Below are 20,170 nucleotides of genomic sequence, written 5' to 3' on the forward strand. Positions count from 1 at the left end.
TCAGGTTAATCTTTGCATTCCCTTTACCAGCTGGGAGCAGATTGGAAGGGTTCACAAGTGTTGGAGAGAAAAAGAGACAGGAGAGAGGGAACACCCCAGTGAGCGAGAGAGTGCAAGATCCCTCTGCACTCCCCCACCCTCCGCCAGACACCAGGTCGGGATCCAGGGCAGGGCCAGCTTTACTGGTTTGGGGTGGGGGTTGGGAAGGGACCTGCAGAAGCACCGTCTACAGCCTCCAGGGCAACTGAAAGTCCTCGGGTTCCAGCGGACTGCAATGGGTCGCCTCCACGTTTTTGAGGTGCTTGCGCGCCAGGAATAGCGCGAGCTGCCGCCGCCGCCGCGGGCTCAGGCCCTGGCCCACTAGCCAGGGGAAGGCTAGCCCATGCGACCCCCAGGTCTCCTCGTCCTCCTGCTGGTCCTCGCAGTGCGTGAGGTAGGAGCGCAGCAGGGATAGGCACCATTCGTCGTCCACGCGGTAGCGCGCATAGAAGGCGGCCTCTTGCGCCAGGCTGCCGGCGCGCAGCCAGCGGGTAACGATAGCCAGGCCCTCGCGCGCCATCACAGCGGGGTAGCGGTGCTGCAGCAGGCGCAGGAGCAGCTCGTTGCCGCGGTTGCCCTCCACGACGCCCGACGGCAGGGGGCGCAGGTGGCCCGCGGTGCTAACCACGTCGTCCTGTGTGCGCCGGAGCAGCAGCACCGGCCCAGGGTAGCGACACAGCTGTTCAGCCACGTTGAGATTGAAGTGCTCACGCACCGTGCGCACCACCAGCCCTTTCCAGCTGTGGGGCATGACCTTCAATGCCAGCGGCACGAGATCGTCGAAGGTGGCATCAAGCACAAGCGCGCCCAGCTCCGGGTACGTCATGGTGGCCCACGTGGCCGTGAAGCCACCAATAGACCAGCCATAGACCACCACGTGTGCGGGCGGGAAGTGCAGGCGGTGCAGCGCGTACTTGACCACCACGTCCATGGCATTGGCATCATGCTGAGGGAACGGCGCGCCCGTGCTGCCCCCGAAGCCCGGGTGGTTCCAGCCCAGCACCGAGTAGCCGGCCTCCAGCGGCGCCGATAGGCAGCCCATCTCGTAGAAGCCGGCGTTGCCCTCGCAGCAGATGACCAAGCGCAGGCCGCGGCCGTGGCTTCCCGGGTCCTGGCGGCGGTCCATGAACATGGTGTCGATCTCGTTGCCGTCACAGGCCACCAGCTTGGCGCGCCGGCCACGGTAGCGCTCCACCAGGCGCTCCTGGCCTTGCTGCAGCAGCGGCAGCAGCGCACGCGTCATCAGGAACATGGAGCCGGGGTACACAAGCCAACGGCCCAGCGAGTGGGCCAGCGCGTAGCTGGCGAGCTGGCTGGGCAGCTCGCGGATCTGCTGCAGGAGGCACTGCGCCTGGCTGCGCGCCGCGCGCGGCAGCCGAACCGGCGAGTCCTCGCCCAGCGCTGCGCCCCGCAGTAGCCACACTCCCGCAGCAGCCGCCGCGCACGTCAGCGCGCGGTGACTGCTGCCGCTCCCGGCGGCGGCGCGCACGTCATCCCAGCGGAAGTCCACCGGCCAGCCTCGGAAGTTGTAGGTGTAGTTGGCTGTCAGGTAGATCTTGAACACGTGCACCAGCGCTTTCACGAAGCAGACCACGCACATGGACACGAGGCCTTGAGTGCTGACCGAGCCCTAAGACCCAGTCGCCGGCCTGGTGTTGGGGTGGCGGTGGGAGGTCCAGACCCGGCCCAGCGGGCGGCGGCAGGGGTGGGCGCGCCCTAGGCCGCCTCAGGCCGTCTCTTTGGGGCTTGGCCCCCGTGGCTTTTGTGACCTGGGCCCGCTGGGGCCCAGGGAAGTCGGCCTCTGCCTGGCTCGGACCAGCTTTGTGAGTCACCGTTGCCTGGGAAGAGACCTGTACACAAAGGGTTCGAAGGCGTGGTGGACCCAGTTCTGCCCCGCCCCCCCCCGGGACACTGCCTCAGAACCTCGGCGCAGCCACACCCTCAACAGGCCTTCTCTGACCCGAATCTCGAGATTTCATTAGCCTCTCACCTAAGGGCAAGCCCACCTCCACCTAAGCCTGAGCAGCGCCCCGCACCCTCCTCCCTGAACTGTAGGTGGACACACAGGTCGGAAATCGACAGTGCTGACCTCTTCCTGGGTCTCACTGAGAAAAATGCAGGGCCGCCCACCCCCTTGAACCAGCTTGCGGTGGGAACCACCCGCCCTCCTTCCCCCAAGTACCCACCCTGGTGGGAGAGGGACCAGAGGCCGGAGGAAGCAGCCCTGGGGATCAGGCTGTGAGTCTGAAAAGGCTGCATGGGCCCCGCCTCCCCCACAAGCAGGGTGAGGGAGAGGGGAGTGGGTTGGGGGAGCAGTTCTCTGCCAGCACTCCAGGGGCAGGGGCAAAGCTCATGAAGTCCCTGGGGGAGCAGTGGAGGATGGCTGCTGGGGCTCTTTGCTCACTGCCTGTACCCCGGCCCTCCGCACCTTCTTTCCCAGGAAGGGGTGAGTGCAGGCTGGAAACCCCCGCCTGTTCTGCATCCTCTTTCCACTGGCGCCTGCAGAGGCAATGACCTTCTCCAGGTGGGTCCTTCCTGGCCAGTGTTCCTCATTTTGAGCCCCCGGTTGAGCCCTCCTCCCCCAGAAACCACCCCACAAGCTGTCCCTTCCTCTTTTCTGGAGGGCTTTATTGGGTTCTCCTTTCTGTCCTGCACCAGTGAGAGCTGGCCCACCTGATGAGGGTGAGACAGAGTCCTGGTGGGCAGGGAGGCAGGGAAGAGCCAGGCTCCAGGGGCGCCTTCAACAGTTGCATGGACCTAAAACCCAGCCCACTCCTTGGAACCCAGGAGGCCCGGAGCCCAGCCCTCTGGGAAGGGCTCCAGGCCCAAGTTCGCTCTGTTTTAATGCTCTGTGCAGCTGAGTTGGAGGCATTGCTGGCCCAGTCAGCCCCCACCCGGCTTGGGAAGCAGAGCTGAGGATCACTGCTGTCCTTTGGGGTTTGTGGGCAGGAGGGGTCGATGGGCAGTGAGTGAGCTGAGAGGGTTGAATGTCCATCCTCCACCCCCATTGCCAGGTAAAATACAGAAAACCCAGTTAAAGTTCAATTTCAAGCAAACAACTGAAGCTTTCTGAGTATAAGTATGTCCCAAACATTGCATGGAATATACTCATATGAAAATATTGCTTATCTGAAGTTCAACTCTAACTGGATATCCTGGTTTTTTGCTAAATCTGGAAACTCTACCCCCAGGACGCCTCCCCCCAGGCTCTGAGGTCCAGATCTTCCTGATCATCCATCTCCTATCCCACTCCGGGCTATTTCACTCATCAGTTAGGTCCTGAGACCCAAGAGGGTGGCCCAGGGTCCACTGTCCCCCTTGGCAAGGGCTCCGCTCCTATTCCTTCTGCCCTGTAACCACCTCGCCTCTCTCCTGTGTCTTGGGTGGCAGCAGGGGCAGTGGGGGAACCTGGGTCAGGTGATGGGCAGAACGTCTGGGGGATGGGTGGTCCTAGCCGTCCTGAGCTGTCCACCCAGCCCTGAGGTCAGAGGTAGAGATGGGACCTTGAGGAGGATGTGGCATTTCCTCTCCTAGGAACCTCTTTCATAAACACATATCCTAGCATGGTGGGTGGGGGGAAAGTGCAGACTCAGAGGCTCCAGATTCATCTTGTGAGCCCTCAGGAGCAACCCCAGCAGCAGAGCAGAGGCCCTGTGTCGTCCTCAGTCCGAGTCCCGGGAGACACAGAGGATGCAGTGGGGTGTACTGCAGGATGGTCCTGCAAAGACAGGTTGGGTGCGGAGGAGCAGCATCCTTCTGGGGGCAGCCTCCCATCTTGGTTGGAAATAGAGGCTTTCCTTTGGCCAGGCCCACATGCCTGCCCTTGGCTCCCCCGGAGGAGCAGGAGGCTCAGAGTAGAGGGAGCAGCCAGAGACTAGATTCTAGGGGGCAGAGGTCAGCAGGCTGGAGCTGCTGACCCCGCCCCCAGGGCCCTTAACCTGTGTCTGGCCTGAGTCCTGACCCCCAGCCCAGCCCCCAGCCCACGGGAGCCCAAATGCCCCAGAACCACCAGCTTTGTTGAGACAGGAAGGCTCATGACAAGAAAGAAGCCCTCCTCCAGCTGTCTCCTCTCCAGGAGACCCCACTAGACTGGACCAGCTGTAGCCACAGTGACCTCTTGTGTCCCGGTTGCTCAGGGAAGGTAGAGTTGTGAACCTAGCAGTGTCCACCCAGCAGTGGCCCAGAGGCCACCCAGCAGTGTCCACCAGGCGACATCTGAGCATGCACTCTCCCCCACCCCCTCAGCCTGGGACGGCTGGGCTCTGTGACCTCTGGCCTCCGCCAGGGCTCCCTCCTGGCCAGTTCTGCTCAGCTTCCCCAGAGGCCCTGATATAGGCTGCCAACCTCAGGGAAGGAAGGAAGGAGAGAGAGAAAACCAGTCCCAGAAGCTGGAGTGGCGGGGGTGGAATCAGAACCCTCACAGGGGCGTCCAGGCTCTGAGGCAGCACTGTCCTTGGGAAAGCTGCCGCTGCCCCGCGGGAGGGGAGCTGAGTCTGCACAAACGCCTCTGCTCAGGAAATGGGGTGCAGGGAAGGTGGGGGGTGGCTGGGAGCCTGAGGCCAGGAGGGGACGCTTCCTGGCGGATGCGGGGTCAGAGGAGGGCGGAAATGGCCAAGACAGCTGCTGAACATCTGGAGTCACAGAGTTACCGGCGCCCTCACGGATGGCGGGGTTTGTGGGGAGCCATGCACGCCCACACCCTCTCCTGCCTTCCTGCAGGTCAGTCTCAGCCTCCCCTCCCACTGCCCCCCTGTCAGGGTAAAGAAGCCACCCCTGGGGGCTGCATTGTGCACAGGCCACACATAGCCCGGCTCCCGAGAGGTCCCCAGGGTCCCCTGCACAAGTGGGAACGTCACCTCACACTCCAGGTACAGTGTCACTGCTGGCTGGGAGCCCCTGGAGGGGGGCTCATCCTCCCCAGTGCTGCAGCCCCCGCACAGGCTTTGATGTAAGGTGTCAGCTACATGATGTTATTCACAGTGTCACATGGGCTCCCTGCCATGAGTCATGCAGGGCACAGGAAAGGAAACAGTCCTTACCAGTCTCCTCTCTGGTACCCAGAGACCATAACCTTCTCTTCTTGCCCACAGACATGCCCACCCACCGGCCCGGCTAGTGGGGTATTTTATCATGTGCACGTTGCTGGGCAGTGGCCTTTCTCATGAGTGTCACTGCACGCCTGCAGATGCCAGCCGCCACTCCTCCCACCGTGAGACACTAATGCCCCAGTGCCCCCTCTGCTGGTAGGGACCCAGGTTTCCAGATCTTTCCCTTCAGCCGTGGCTGCCAGCAGCACCCTTGCCCAAGGACCCTGCCTCTCAGGGCTTCTTCACCACACCAGAGTCCTAAGAGTGTGCCTCGGGGCCGGGGGGTGGGGGGGTTGCCAGATTGCTTTTCCAAAAGCTTGTGCTGGCCTGAGTCATGTAGGGAGCTCCCCAGCATGGCCAGGAGTGTGGTGGTTCAGTATTTGCCGGTCTGTGTATCTATAAGCTTAATGAATGTTGACTGATACTGACCAGCTGACCAGGCACCAGGAGCCATTCCATTAGTCAGGCAATCCAGCCCTGCTTTTTGCCTGCTGCCCCTGGGAGGCCCCTCACCTGTGGGACCTCCAGACTGGCCAGCCTCTCTCATGGTGGCCAGATGGAAACCATGGCCTGGATCTCAGCCAGCCGTGGCTCTGGCAAGGGGAGATTATGCAGGTTGGGGGTGATGGAAAGGATGGGGTACGCTTGGCCTGGGAGGCAGGTTTTGGCGATTGGGGTGGTACGTTTTCAGCATGGGCCCCTGAAAACCAGTGGTGGTGGTGGGAAAGGGGACCAGAGTGGAGGGCCTGAGATGGCTCCTCATCCACCTGCCCCAGCCGCCTCCCCAGCTGGAGCCCTGGTCCCCACGCATAGAGTCTCTCCTGGGGACTCAGACTCTGTGGCGGGGCGGGCCCAGGTCCCCAGAGGGCACGGAAGTTGCCTCTGCTTCCTGGTTCCTCCACACAGAACTATCAACATTTTTCTCCTGGTGGTGAGACAGAATGGGGGCGGTGTCTCCAAAGGGGTGGCCCAGGCAGAGGTCCTTGAGAACTGGAGGGAGCTGGAGTCCCCACCCCAGCACTGGTCACCTCTTCCAGCTGCCCCAGGGGTGTGGCAGTTCCTCTTTGGAAACTGTTACCGGGAAGCCCCCATTCCACCCCCAGCAGCATCCTGGGTCTCGGCAGTCACCCCAAGAGTAAAGAGGCTGGAAGGGTGGTAGGAGGGTGGGGTCTCAGGAGCTGAGCCCTCAGCTCTCCTCTGGAGAGCAGGAGGCAGCCTGGACGTGGAGAGGGTAGGGGTAGCCGTCCTTAGGCCTAAGGGTGGCCTTAGGCCATCCTTCCTGGGGTGTGGGTCTCCCACCTGCCTGAGTGGGTGGGCTGAAGCCGACTTCTGCTTAGGCCAGGTGTCAGGGCTCGGGGCTCACTAGTGGAGCTCTTTCATGAGCCCTCCACTACACCCCAGATGGAGGAGGAGGGGAAGAGTCTGGAGACTGGGGGTGGGGCACAAATCCAGTCCAGAGTAGGCAGGACCCTGCAAGGCCCCCGAGGACCCTGGATGGGGTCTCCACAAGGGTCTGCTCAGCCTGTCTGGGCACACGGCAGGGGGAGGGGGCTGTTCTTGGGCTGCACTGCTGGGAGCGGCTGGAGGCTGGAGCGGATCTAGGTTACAGCCCTCGCGGCTCCTTCTAAGTCTCTTGTGTAGATTAAAAATGGCAACTGTCCTGGAGCTGACCCCAGGGGACCCTGGAAGTTTCCTCCCCCACTTGCGCACAGGCACTCTCTGTTCTCAAAGTCTGCTGCTCCCGGCTCTGGCTCCCCCACCCTTCTCACTTCTCGGGTCCCTGGGGAGCTGGCTCGAGGTCAAGCCCACCGCAGCCCAGCCAGCCCACCTCCGTGGTGGGTGGGGGCAGGGCTGCTGCAGGGCCTAGACAGGCAGGCCCTTCTTCCCTCTGTCCCCTCCCCTCCCAGCTGCCCCCGCTTCAGGCAGGAAAGTGGGGCGAGAAGGGAGGGGGGACGGGGGAGAAAGGAAAGGCTGTCCGCCGCATCCCCTTAGCTCAGCCAGGGCCCTGAGGAGTCCAGGAGGGGTGCCCCCCACTTTGGTTCCTGAGGTTTCTCTAGGGGGGCTGCACTCCAGGGTGAGCCCACTTGGGCCCCACACACAACATACACCACCAGGGCATCTCCGCCCCAGGCATCCAGGCCCCAGGACAGGATCCGGGGCCAGGAGAGTGTCTGGGCCTTTACCCAGAGCCCACCCAGGAAGGCAGTGGAGTGGGGAGTACACAGAAGCAGAGGGGCCCCTTATTCCCCCTTCCTGTCCCCCCCGACACCGCCTGTCCTGGGGATATAACCGCAGGGCTGCCCACCCAGCGCTTTGAAGCTGCCCGAGAAGGACTCGGCTGCCGGGGCTCCTGTGCCCGGCCCGCCCCTCCGGCTGGGCTGCGTGGGAGCCGGGAGTGACCACAGGGCTGCCAGCGGCCTTTGAAGTGCTGGGGCGAGGCTGCAGGAAGTGGGCGGTAGCCCACCCAAGCCCTGGACCCACCCCACCCGAGGGGACTAGAGCCCCTGCCTATGGGGCCCATGCACTAGCCACCTGGGCTGCCAAGATGTACGCTGGTGACTTGGGGAGTTGGGGGCCAAGGAAGGGAGGGGCTGCCAGGCTGCCACCTCCCCAGCCTCTGGTGCCCAGCCCCCATTTTGCCCAGGCTCCCTGGGGGAAGTGATGGGGCCAGGATTGGTCCTGCTCCCTGAGCTAAAAATAGCGGGGCTCAGACTGGGTGGAAACCCCCCTGGCGGGGGAGGAAGGAGCAGGGCCACAGGGCTGGGGCCTCAGGGAGTGAGACTGGGCAGGAAATGCCCCGGGCACCCTCCATGGCAAAGCCCCCTGGAAAGTCCGAGGCAGTGCCTGGGACCCGTTCGAGCTGGAGTCTCTCAAATCCCTTGGGCTGTGATGACCACTGCCTGGGCCTGGCCTGGTGTCCTGCCTTGGATTCCAGGAGGCCCAGAGGAAGCTAGTTCTTCCTCCTCAGTCACCTCCTGTGCGCCTGGTGATGAACTGAATCACTGGCCTCCAATCCCCCCTCACTTTCTCAACAGGGACTATTCCCCAAGGGTCTGCTGCGAAGTGGCTGGGGACAGGGCGGTCTACCTCTGCCCCCAGGGTGCTGGCTGGGGAGAAGTTAGGGCTTAGCGTGAAGAAGGGCTTTTCAGCAGGGAACACCCAGTGGTCGCCCACCTGGAGTGGGAAGGGCAGGAGAGTGGGCAGGCGCTGAGACCAGGAAAGTGGTGAGTTCACTGTGAGTTAGACTGTGGTGTGGGGGCCTGGCCTTGGGAGAGGCTTAGGGCCGAAGGGAACTTGGCATCTTGGAGGAATAAAAGTGAGACCAGTGTGGCTGGAACCCAGGAGCAGGGGCAGAAATGAGGACAGGAAAGAGGAGGGGGCGGAGCTCATGGAGATCATGTAGGGTGTGGTTGACTGGGGAGAGGGGTTTGAGAGGAAGCCACTACTCAGAAGCCAGTGAGATTCAGCAGGAATGTTCCAGACTCACGTTTGCATTTCTGAGCGGTCACTGTTTTGTGGAGGAGGCCTGGAGGCAGGCTTGGGGCTCGAGCTGGAGGAAGGTTCCAGAAGGCAGGGAGGCCACAAGGAGGGTGGGGAGTAGGCAGGGCACAGTGGCCTGGGAGGAATGCAGGCGGACCAGGTGTGTCCAGGGTCTGCTGGTGGATTCTCTGGTAGAGAGCAGCCGCTTAGGTGAAAGCAGGGATAGAGAGAAGCCAGGAGAGGATGGGGATGCTAACAGTTGTGGTATTTTTGAGAGAAAATATGAAATCTAAATAGGATAAGACGGAAGCCATAGGGGGGTGCTGAGTGTTTGGGAGAAAGGAGGGTTGCTCCTGGTGAGATGTCACAGCTGTGGGCAGTGTGGGTGTGGCCATATTGGGAGCCAGTAGGAAGAGTCGCTTCAGGATGGGTGTGCATTTGCCTGATAGCCTGCTCCAAGGTGTGACTCTGGCATGGGGGACTGGAGGTCTTGGAGATGAGGAGGAGGAGACATTCAAAGAGGGACACTGCATCTCCAAGGAGGGTGAAGGAAGCTATTCTAAGCATCACCATTAGAAACACCACCTCCATCAGCACCAGCAGTCTGTCACTCTCCCCAACTGGTCACCTCCATCCCCATCATCCCCTTCACCACCTTCAATGCCATCATCACTTCCCATCAGCATCACCAAACCCACCATCCCAGGCACCACCGTTACTGCTTCATTCACTCACATGGTGGACAAATAGCCGTGGCGAATACAGTCTTGGCACAGAGTTGGACTGGGCTCTGGTCATGGCAGTGAGCAACGCAGGTGACATCTCTCCCCCTAGGGAGCTCACAGCCTGGTGGGGTAGAGCTAACACAGACACATACAAAGATTTAGAAAACCAGCATCAGAAGGATCCCACAATCCCACTCCTGGGCACTTACCCCAAAGCAATGCAATGTGCTCACACTTAGGGCTGTCTTCAGATTCATAGCAGCATCAGTCACATGCCCCACACTGGAAAACCCCAAAAGTCTGTCGGCTGGTGGATGGAAAGAAGAGGAGTGGATGGCTGATGCACAGAACGAGAAAGGAGCCGGGTCTGGAAGACCCCTTCCCGTGTGGCTTTGTTTATATGAAATCCCAGGAAAGACAAAACTACAGTGACAGCAGATCAGTGGTGGGCAGAGCCGGCGGGGGCAGAGTGAGCGCCAAGGGGCTGAGGTGTTGCGGGTGATGTGAATGTTCTATCTCGTAATGGTGCAGGTGGTTGCATGAGGATAGGTTTGTCAAAACTCATCAAACTGTACATTTCATATGGGGGAATATCTGTATGTAAATTATACTCCAATAAAGCCTAATTTTTTATGAAGAGGTAAAGACTGTGAGTTGAATCAGAATCAAGGGAACCTAAGGCAGGTGATAGGGAAGGCGCCAAGGGCGGGGACTGAGCTTGGCGTAAGAGGTAAGAGCTGCTTTTGGCCTTGGCTCCTTGGCAGAGGGGTCGTTCCTCTTGGGTCCTGAGCAAAGTCCCATCGGTGATTTTAATTCAGTGAAGCAGAAGCAGGTCCAAACTCAAACTGTGTGTTGAGGAGACTCCTTTTCATAGACTGTTTTACCTGCTTCCCACCCAAGGAACCAGAACCGGCTGGCAGCTGTGTCAGGGAATGGCCAGCCGGCACTTATGTTGGACTCACCCTAGCCAGCCTGGATGTGGTGACTTCCTAGGACCCTCAGCTCCCAGACCAGTGGACTGCCAGCCACAGGCCGATGGTGCCAGTTTGGGGGCCATGCTCTGCTGCTTTGCTGTAGGAGGGGGAGGGGTGCAGGAGCAAGGGGTCTCTGCAGCCTTCACCCCAGCTCAACTGTCTATGAGCTTCTTGTCCTGGGATGGGAGGGCTGGGCCAGTGTGAAATCTGGCCTCCAGGGCAGTGGGCCCCAGATTCATCTGGAGGAGTCGGTTCCTCCCTTGGGGTGGGCTCCCCACGGTGCAAGTAACAGCGCCCCCCAGGCCTGCTCCTCTCTCCTGTGCTCTGTGGGGCTCCCTGAGAAGGGGCCCTGGGCCTGGAGCCACCAGGGATGGGGGTGGGGGCAGGTCCACATCCTGCCTGGCCCAGAGGGCCCTGGGCGGGGGGATCAGAGACAAGGGTGTTTCATTGCTACTGGGTCTGCTGTCTTCACTTATGAAGCAACTTGGACTGGCCATCAGGGCGCTGGCCCATCTTGGAACTGGTGAGACCCAGGCCCCAGTGACCTTTTCCCCCCGTGGCCTTGACTGGGGCTGGGAACCTCCGGCCTGGCGTCCTGTGTCCTGCCAAGAGGATGTCCTGTCCTCCAGGCCGGCTCTCCGCCCTCCTCCATCCCTCCGGGGCCTCCAGGGGCAGCAGTGGGGGTGTGGGGGTGGAGGGGACTTGGAAGCCAGCCGGCTGCGCCCCCACTGGTGGGTCCTGAGCCCCGTCTGTCCTCCTGGCTCCCTCCTCCCCTGGACCCGGATGCAGGGGACAGAGGCCCCCAGTCCAGCACCTGGGGTTTTCCAGGACACACTCCAGTTCCCCCCGCGGGGTGGGGGGATGGCTGCTCCAGGGAACAAAGGCCCAGGGAGGAGAGGGGAAGTGGGGAGCAGGGCTAGGAAGAGGAGGCTCTGAGACCACAGATCCGTGGGCTGCCGCCCCCTTCCCGCTCTCGGGTTTCCTGTCCTGAGCAGCACGAGGGCCAGAGTGTGGGGGAAGAGGGTGCAAGTCTGCTCATGGCTCCGGTCACAGGCCCGCTCCCCATCCTGGGGGAGGATGAGGTGGAGTGGGCCTCTTGGGTGGGAAGGTGCCAAGAGGCCCCTGGAGCTCAGGCCCAGTCAGCTTCAGGGAAAGTGGCTGGTACGTGGGGGCTGAGCACCCCTCCTGCAGGGCCCACCCCCATCAGTCTAGAATGTGGCTTGCAGGTCCTCCTGCACCCCAGCATCTGTTCTGTGTCTGCCCGTGTTGTGCCCATATGTGTGTGTGTGTATCTGCCTGTGTGTGTATCTGCACGTGGGTATATCTGCATGTGTGTGTGCCCGTGTGTATGTCTGCTTGTGTGTGTCTACCTGGGTGTGTATCTGCACGCGTGTCTCTTTTATGTGTGTCTGCACGTATGTGTCTGCCTGTGTGTGCCTGCCTGTGTGTGCCCATGTGTGTGTCTGCCTATGTGTATATCTGCACGTGTGTGTCTGCCCGTGTGTGTGTGCCTGTGTGTGTGTGCCCATGTGTGTGTGTGCCCGTATGTGCTTCTGTACATGTGTGTCTGCCTGTGTGCCATGTGTGTGTGCGCCCATGTGTGTGTGTCTGCTTGTGTGTCTGCACTTGTATGTATCTGCCTGTGTGTCTACACATGTCTATGTCTGCCTGTGTGTGTGTCTGCCCGTGTGTAAAGTGTGCCTGTGTGTGTGTATGTCTGCCTATGTCTCTGCACTTGTATGTATCTGCCTGTGTGTCTACACATGTGTGTGTCTGCCTGTGTGTGTGTCGATCTGTGTGTGTTTCCAGGTGTCTGGGGAGGCTGAGAGACCGTCTATTTGTCCCTCGAGTCTCTGTGCATCTGGTGTGTTTCTAAGGATGTCCCTGGGCTGTGGCATGTGTTTGCACTTGCACGTGTACGTGTGTGTTTGACTGTATCCCAGGCATATGTGTGAACTTTGGGATAGCCATGTGGCCTTCCTGTATGTCTATATTTCTGGGGCAGAGTGCTGTTTCTCCTCTAAGGTCAAGAATGACCAGGTCCCCCAGGAAGCCTGGATCCCAGAAAGGGTGGGGGCAGGAAGGTAGCTGTTGGGTCTTCTCTCCCACCCCCCAGGTTCTGTCCACCTTCAGCAGCTTAGGCGAGTTAAAAATAGCCCTGGGGCCTCTGGAAGCGGAAGGGGTAGAGGCACCCGCAGGGGGAGGGTGCAGGGAGGGAGGTACCCCCGGCCCCTGCCAGCACTCCAAGGCCAGCCAGCCTGACTCCAGCAGGGTGGGCCCCACATCCGCCCTCCCCACCTGCGAGGCTTCGCGACCCCCAACCTGGGGCTTCTCGGGCCCTGCCCTTGAGAAAGGCTGAGGAGGCCTGGGACAGTCAGCCTGGCCAGCCTCAGTCCCCACAAGCAGGAAGGGCCCCCGGGACCTGTCCAGCACCTGCCAGGGCTGCTTTCTCTGCCCTCGTACCCTCTCCTGGTCCCCACCTCCTTGGAGGCCCAGGTGGGAGGCCGGGGCAGGGAGGAATGAAGACCAACAGCCCCAGGGAAACATCTTCCGCTCAGAGAGAGGTCAGTGAGGATTTGGGGGGTTTCATATAACTCTTTATTGATGTACCATATACATAACAAAAAGAGCACATACCTTGAGTAAATATTTAACGCATGTTGTCACCAGCACCTGGAGCAAAACAGGACTCGGCCAGCCCAGGAGGTACCCTTGGACCCACTTTGCAGAAACCATCTCTCTTTAATACTGTTGGCTCCACCTGTTCTGCCCATTTCTGAAGGTGTCTTGTTTTGGAAGTGAGGCCACAGTGGCTCTGGGAGTCACAGGTGGCCGGCCAGTGTCCCCTGTGTGACACCCTACATTTCGCTTATATACTCTGCCACTGGTGGGCAGTGGGTTGTCCAGTTTGGGGCTAGTGAAAGAGGACGGCTTTGAACACTCTGGTAAATCTTTTTTGTGAACCTGAGCACGTATTTCCTTGGGCCCCCAGGACTAGAGTTGTGGTTTTGATGGCTGTGGTTCTGTCTGAGGGTCTGACAGGAGCCCTGTGGACACTCCCAGAAATGCTAGAATTTGCCCCTGATTTCAGGGGGTGTGTCCCCAGGGCTCCTGAGACTTGAGCCCTGGCTTAGGACCTCTCCATCTTAGGGTCTCTTGTCCTTGACTGGGCTGGACCTTAGGCTGGGGTCTCCTGGGCTGAAGTTGTCCTCCCCCCAGGAGGGCAGCGCCCGCGCACCCTCCACTTGGCCGGGCACGCCCAGAGGAGGCGCCCCATCCCGGAGGCCCACACCCACCCTTCCTTCCTCAGGAAAGCCTGTGGTCTGATAAGGCCTCCAGGCTCTGGTTTTCAAACCACCCCGGCACCAGGACCCCCAGGGGAGGAGAGAGCAGAGCTCCACGCAGCCCACGATGGCTGGGGGCCGGGGAACCGGGCTGTCACATTCCAAGACAGCTCCTGAAACACAGATACCTGCGCAGCCACAGGGACAGGCTCTGAGGGTCCTAGCCGGGTGTGGGGGCTGTGAGGCGGGGTGGTCAGACTAGGTGGGATGCAAGCTCCTCCCGTTTCCTCCAGCAGCTCCAACCAGGCAGGGGCAGCCCCTTTTTCCAAAGCCCCAGGCCCCCTCCAGGCCACTCCCTGGGCTTTCCCCTACCCTTCCCCCATCCTGGGTGTGGGGCTGAAGGCCCAGAGGAGGAAAACCACCCTGCAGTTCTCACATCCCAACCCAGGCAAACCCAGCCACTTCCAGGGGCCTGTCCGCTCTGCCTGGGGTCCCAGCGGCATCCCCGGGTGATGTTAGCCCAAATCTTGTCAGGAAGAAGATGCCCACAAGACACTCAAGACTGGAAACCGCGACAGAAAGCCAGGAGCCCACTCTCAGTGCCCAGCTGGCACTGGTGACAGTCAAACTCCTGTGATAACAATGCCGACAAGGGAGGCCCCACCTGGGCGGCTCTGTGTCCCGCCATCTTGCTCAGTCCACTTGGCAATGTCAGGTGGGTTCCTGAGGTGTGGACTGGTTGCTCAGAGAATTAAGAGATTTACCCCAAATCACTCTGCGGGTACAGATTCTGGCCAGGCTGGCCCCTTAGGACCGAGGACATACAAGGGAATCAGACATGGCCATACCCTCAACAAGCACAGGGGAGGGGGGCGAAGGACATTCAGAAAGTGCAGGTGTTAGAGTCAAAGTGGGGCCCCGTCATGCGGATCCTCTTCCTGAGCAAGAGTGGGCAGTGGGGGGCAGGGCTGGAAGTGGGTCCTCAGGACAGCCGAGGGCCATCAGGGGGTAGGAACAGGAGGGGCATTCCAGGCTTATGGAACAGCAGGTGCAAAGGTGCAATGGCCAGGGGGAGAAAAGCCGTCATGTCTGGGTACTGGTGAGTGCAGCTGGCGCTGGGCAAGACCAGAGAATGGACCCTGGTGTCCCATCCCTCAGCTGAGATGGGGAGAGAGTCCTGGGTGGGCTCTCAGAGTCTGAGATTGAGGCTGGTAGGAGAAGGGGGTCCCAGCCAGGGTGGTTCTCCAGGCACAGCTGTGGGAACCCCACCACCACCAGGTGTCCTGAGGGTGCGGCTCTGCCCAGGCCCCTGCCCAAGTGACCTCTGAAACTCCAGTGAGCAGGAAAGAGGAGTGCCCTGCAGTCACCCTTCTGCCACTCGGCCTCCCCTGACGCCAGTGCAGATGTGTCAGGCACCCAAGCCAGCTTCTATCCTTCAAGGCCTCCCTGCCTCCATGGGGCACCTGCAGCCCTGGCCTCGCTCCGCAAACCCGCACGTCTGCCGTGTCCACATCTGCTCTCAGCCTCCTGTCCTAAACAGGGACCCGACACTCGGCTGTCAGTCGGAGAGGCAGCAACCCCCACCCCACCGCCCATCTACCATGTCTGTTCCACCCAGGGCTCATCAGCTCTCATCCTAACCTCTCTGGATTCAGCCTGTCTCCTCTTCAAAAGTCTGCGACAGCACCTGATAGCCCGTGGAAAACACCAGAAGCCCTCACCTGGTGGTCACCACGTGGACCCAGGTGGCCTTGGAGGTTATCTCCCCAAAGGAGCACCTGGGCTCGGCCCAGCAAAGATTTCTCCTGCCTGACTCAATCTGCACTCTGTCCGTCTCTGCAGCTGCCTCTTCCACCCTCCCCACCCAGAGTGTGTTTCTATTCCATTTTTCTGTATTTATTTGTTTGTTTGGCTGTGTTAGGTCTTAGTTGTGGCACATGGGCTTAGCTGCCTTGCAGCATGCGGGATCTTAATTCCTCGACCAGGGATTGAACCCTCATCCCCTGCACTGGAAGGTGGACTCTCAACCACTGGACTGCCAGGGAAGTCTCCAAGACTTGGCAGGATCAGCTCTTGCCCAGTGTCCAGAGTTGGGCCTGGTTCCCTCTGCAGAGAGCAAACCAGGACACACACTCCCAGACACTCCTGTACAAGCCTGAGCAGCCACCTGGGAATGAGCAAACACACAACCCAGACACACACGGACACTCGTGCACCAACACACACACGGAAGAGCCCACAGATGTGTGCAAGCACAGAGATGTGGCAAAGGCTCATGCCAGCTGTCCAGAGAACAGCACTGGACAGGCCTCAAGGCAGCGAGATGGATTTCACGTAATTACTGCGGAGGCGGGGCTCCCCTCCAGCTGAAACAAGATGCAGAAGGCTGGGTCTTGGGAGAACAGGGGAAGGAGGGAAGTCACAGAGGGCTGAGTGGAACAGCAAAACACTCGCTGGGACATAGCACGCTCAGTGGTTTGGCAGCACTGGGATTTTCTGGGGGGGTTACACTGCATTGTATCCAGGCATCTTCATTCCATGATGAGGGATCAGACCTGGGCCCCCTGCAGTGGAAGCAGTGTCTTGACCACTGGACAGCCAGGGAATTCCCTACATTGGGACTTTTTCAGCAAAGACAGTGTATGGGTTGGGGTCACCTTTGGGGACATGGGGGATGCAGGCAGAGGCTGGGATGAGGTGGGTTGAGGCTCTCAGTGGGGTGGTAGGGCCAGTCCTTCATGAATCCAGGGTTTAAACCCTTCGGTCCCTGTGCCCTGAAGGTGGGCCAAGCTGGGAATCTGTGGAGCTTTCAGATCCAAAAATGAAAACGAGCCCCAGACCCGAAGGAGGAAGTTTTGTCCGATGATTGGTGAGGTCTTTATATTTTGGAACGATTTCAGGTCTATGGAAGAGCAGGGGCATTTGGAAGTCCCAGAGCTCCTGTGTACACCGCCCCCCTGACTCAGCTTTCCACAAAGTTACCACCAAATATCACTGAGGCTGCTTCTCTCAGCACAGCTCAGACCCTACCTGGATTTCATCCACACGTTTTTCCATCGCGCTCCTCTTCTGATCCAGGATCCCATCCAGGGCACACATGCAGGGTCCACACGACTCCTGGGCTCCTCTGGGCTGGGACCACTTCTCCGTAGCCCTTGATGACCAGCACCATCCTGAGGTGGCCACCCAGTGTTTTGTAGCACAACCCTCAGTTAGGGTTGATCTGATGTGTCTTCTCATGAAGACACCAAGGTTATTGAGTAGGACACGAAGGAGTACCAGAGAGGCTGATGAGCTGGGGGAGATGGTAACAGAGGTGAGGTACCCTTCCTGTCACCTCAGGTCAGAAGCCTGATGTCCCTTGATGTCCCTGATCACCTGGTTGGGGGGCTGCCTGCTGGGTCTCCCCGGTAAAGCCCCTCACGTTTCCTTTTGCACCTTCTTCTTCAGAAGGCGACTGCACTCAAGGTATGTGGGAGTTAAGTCCCATCTCAGGGAGGGCGCCAGGCCCTTCCCACTGCACGCTTGTCAGCCAGCTCACGTCATGCTTTGTGTTGTATCCAGCAGGATGTTATTTGATGCTCAGGTGGCCCTGGCTCTGGCCACCTTTCCCATCGGCTCCATGTCCCCCTGTCCTTTGCTTTCTGAGCCCTTCTGTCCTGCCAGCACTGCCACACGCTTCCGTGTTTTCCCCATCATCCTTGCACCAGCCATTTCTCCAAGGAACCCCCTTTACAGGTCTGCTGTAGCCAGCCTCTTGGCTAACCTGCTTGCCTGGCTCTTTCCCAGAAGACAAGGCATCCTGTCTTGCTCTCCAATCTTGGGATGTCCCCGGCACGCGGCAGGATCGATGTACTCCATGAATGCTGCTGAATAAGCTATGAATGAGTGGACGGAGGAGGCTGGCACTGCACAGGGTTGGGGCATTTCTGAATCCACCAAGGGGACCCAGAACCCCCTCCTCTGATGGGAAGGTCGGGGCAGGGCCTCTCATCGTCTCCTTTTCCTCCTCGCCCTCAGCCCCTAGCACGGGAGCTGGGCCAGGTGACCTATGTGGGGAGACTCCTGGCTCAGAAAAAGCACCCCATCTCAGCCTCTGCCCCCTCATCCCGCCCTGTCGCTATCTGCAGCCATCACCAACTTTTGCAACGCGAGCCTCAGTGGCTGTGGCCCCCAGGGAGCAGCTGCGTTTCTCCAGCGGGGACTGAGGCCCCCAGCCCCCTCGCCCTGCTCCAGTGCTGACTGGCTGCTCCCCCGGGCCTCCCAGTTTCCCGAGCCCGCCTGAGATGGAATTACAGCCCCAGGTCTGCACCTGCGGCGCAGCGCTGCCTCCCAGCTCCCAGGGCCCTGTCTTCCCCTCTCCTCCCTCCACAGGCCGAGTGAGGTCCCAGTCGGGTAGGGTGCCTGCTGTGTGCCCAGAGGAAGCAGGGGCTGTGGAGATCCCTGCTGGGTGGGGCCGCGGAAGCACCCTCATGGAACAATGCCACCACAGGGACCACAGGATGAACGGGGAGAGTGGGGCTCAGGGTGGGGGTGGGCAGCAAGGAGAAGGACGATGGGCTCAGATTGTAAAGGGATCGGGGCCGTTCCAGGGAGCAGGGGAAGTGACACAGGAGGGAGCCCAGTGCCACCCTCCACACTTAAGCTGGCCTCAGGGCCCACCTGGGACTGGGGAGGGCTGGTGAGGCAGGAGGCGAAGTGGCCTCCTAACCAGGAGAGGCCAAGGTCGATGGTCAGACCCACAGGGACAGACCCCTGCTCATCCATAGCCCACAGCTTGCACAGGAGTGGCCCTGGCTGCCTTCCACCCTGTGCCAGCCTGGCTGTGCAGCTGACACTGGGACAGTGCTCTGCCCTTGCCTCCCTCCCAACTGTGCTGCCCCATTCTCACTCCAGCCCTGTTAGCCCCCACCTCCACCCCAGCTCTCTGCCCCTGCCCTCTGACACCAGCCCCTCCCGGGCACATAGCAGGTGTGGCCCAGCTTCTGGCTGGAGGGAAGGTCTGGAATGCAGGGCCCTGGTGCCCGGCCTGGGGGTGAGGGGGTGGGGGCTCAGGAAGGAAGGGGCTGGCATTTGGCAGTGGCGTTTTGGAAGGACGGTTGGGGGTGAGTGCTTGGAATGGAACGGGGCGACAGTTGGCGGTGGCAGCTGGAGCGGCAGTGGGGCTTGGCAGGGGCGCGGGCCTGGAGGACAGTTGGGGTGGGGCAGCCATGGGGTTGGCAGGTAGCCTCTGGCTCTGGAGGGAGGTCTCGGGGAGGCCCAGCAGGAGGGCAGGGCCAGCTGGCAGCAGACTTGGCTGAGCCAGGCCTGGGAGCAAGCTGCAGCCTCAGCCAGGCGGCCCCCAGCCCAGGGTGGGGCTGCTGCAGTCCAGGGCCGGCCTCCAGTCCACCCGCAGGGCCCAGGATGACGCGCACAGGGCGGTTCCTGCTGCGAAGCCCAGCACCCTCAGGCCCACTAGCTGCGCATCTCCCACCCTGTTCTCGGCCTCCCCCCTTCCCCATCCGGCCATCCGAATCCAGCAGGGGCTTGGAGAGGGCAGGGACAGGTTCTGGGCAGTTTCCCGAGAGGGGCAGGACTCCCGGGGCTGTTGCCATAGGGACGGCCGAGCAACACCACTGGCTGGAGGATAAACAGGCAGGTTTCCTGACCAGTGACTGCCGTGAAGACAGCCTAGAAGACCCGGCTGGGGTGGATGGGGAGGCGCTACCTGGGGGTTGCAAGCCCTGGCGAGGGGACTGGTCCAGGGGGGTGCTGGGAAGGCAGACGAGAACGGATATTCATTGTCCCTCTGTCTTCTTCCTAAAGCACCTCTGGGGCTCTGCTTCACAGGAGTAGACCTGGAGTGGGGCTGGATCCCCTCCCAACCACCTTGCCCCCTGAAGCCACATGGTGGGGGTGGGGGCAGGTGGAGGGAGGGCTAAGCACGTGGTGCAGGGGCCCTGCCAGCCAGGCAGCTTTCGAAACTGAACTGCCCTTCAGGGTCCCAAGGTCTATCAGTGGGAGTGGGGGCAGTGTGCTCTGAGAGGTGGCCATCGGCAAGTATACCTGTGGGCCTGGCCAGCTTCTGTACTTTGGACCCTGGTTCCCCAGCCCTGGCCTCAGGGCTGTTCGTTCTCTCCCAGTCCTCAGATCCTCACTGCCTCAAGGTGTCTCTTGGGCGAGCTTCAAATGCACTCACATGTGTGGCTGGCGGTGAACTTCCAGAAGGACCATCGTGTGGCCAGGACCAGTGCAGAGTGCTCTCCACCCATTTGTTTATCTGTCTTGTCCTCCAGCCAAGTGAGGGCAGGAACCATGTCTGGGTCATGGTGGCATCTCAGGCCCCTTATTCCCAGGGCCCTCTCACCTGCTGGCCTCCCTGCCTCTGGACACCAGGTTCCAAGGCTGAAGAGTGCCACTGAGGCCAACCCCACACCCTCGGCCGTCACCTGTTCCCAGCGCCATCCCTGGGTAGAGCTGCCTCACAGAGGCCGCCCTTCTACCAACATTGAAGGACACACTGGTGGTCAAAGCAGATCCCTCTAGGGTCAGTGCCAGCGTCAGGGGTGAGATGCAGTGCATGGCATCTGCACCAGGGCTCA

General features: G+C 60.7%; 1 protein-coding gene across 1 annotated transcript; it reads right to left on the reverse strand.

Moving 5' to 3' along the window:
- ABHD16B (abhydrolase domain containing 16B) lies at positions 1-1,885 on the reverse strand. Its single transcript, XM_070801267.1, has one exon. The coding sequence runs from the start codon at positions 1,637-1,639 to the stop codon at positions 227-229; it is 1,413 nt and encodes a 470-aa protein (XP_070657368.1). The 5' UTR covers positions 1,640-1,885; the 3' UTR covers positions 1-226.
- Positions 1,886-20,170: the final 18,285 nt, after the last annotated feature.

The sequence above is a fragment of the Bos indicus genome, chromosome 13 (genome assembly GCF_029378745.1).
Source record: "Bos indicus isolate NIAB-ARS_2022 breed Sahiwal x Tharparkar chromosome 13, NIAB-ARS_B.indTharparkar_mat_pri_1.0, whole genome shotgun sequence".
Lineage (NCBI taxonomy): Eukaryota > Metazoa > Chordata > Mammalia > Artiodactyla > Bovidae > Bos > Bos indicus.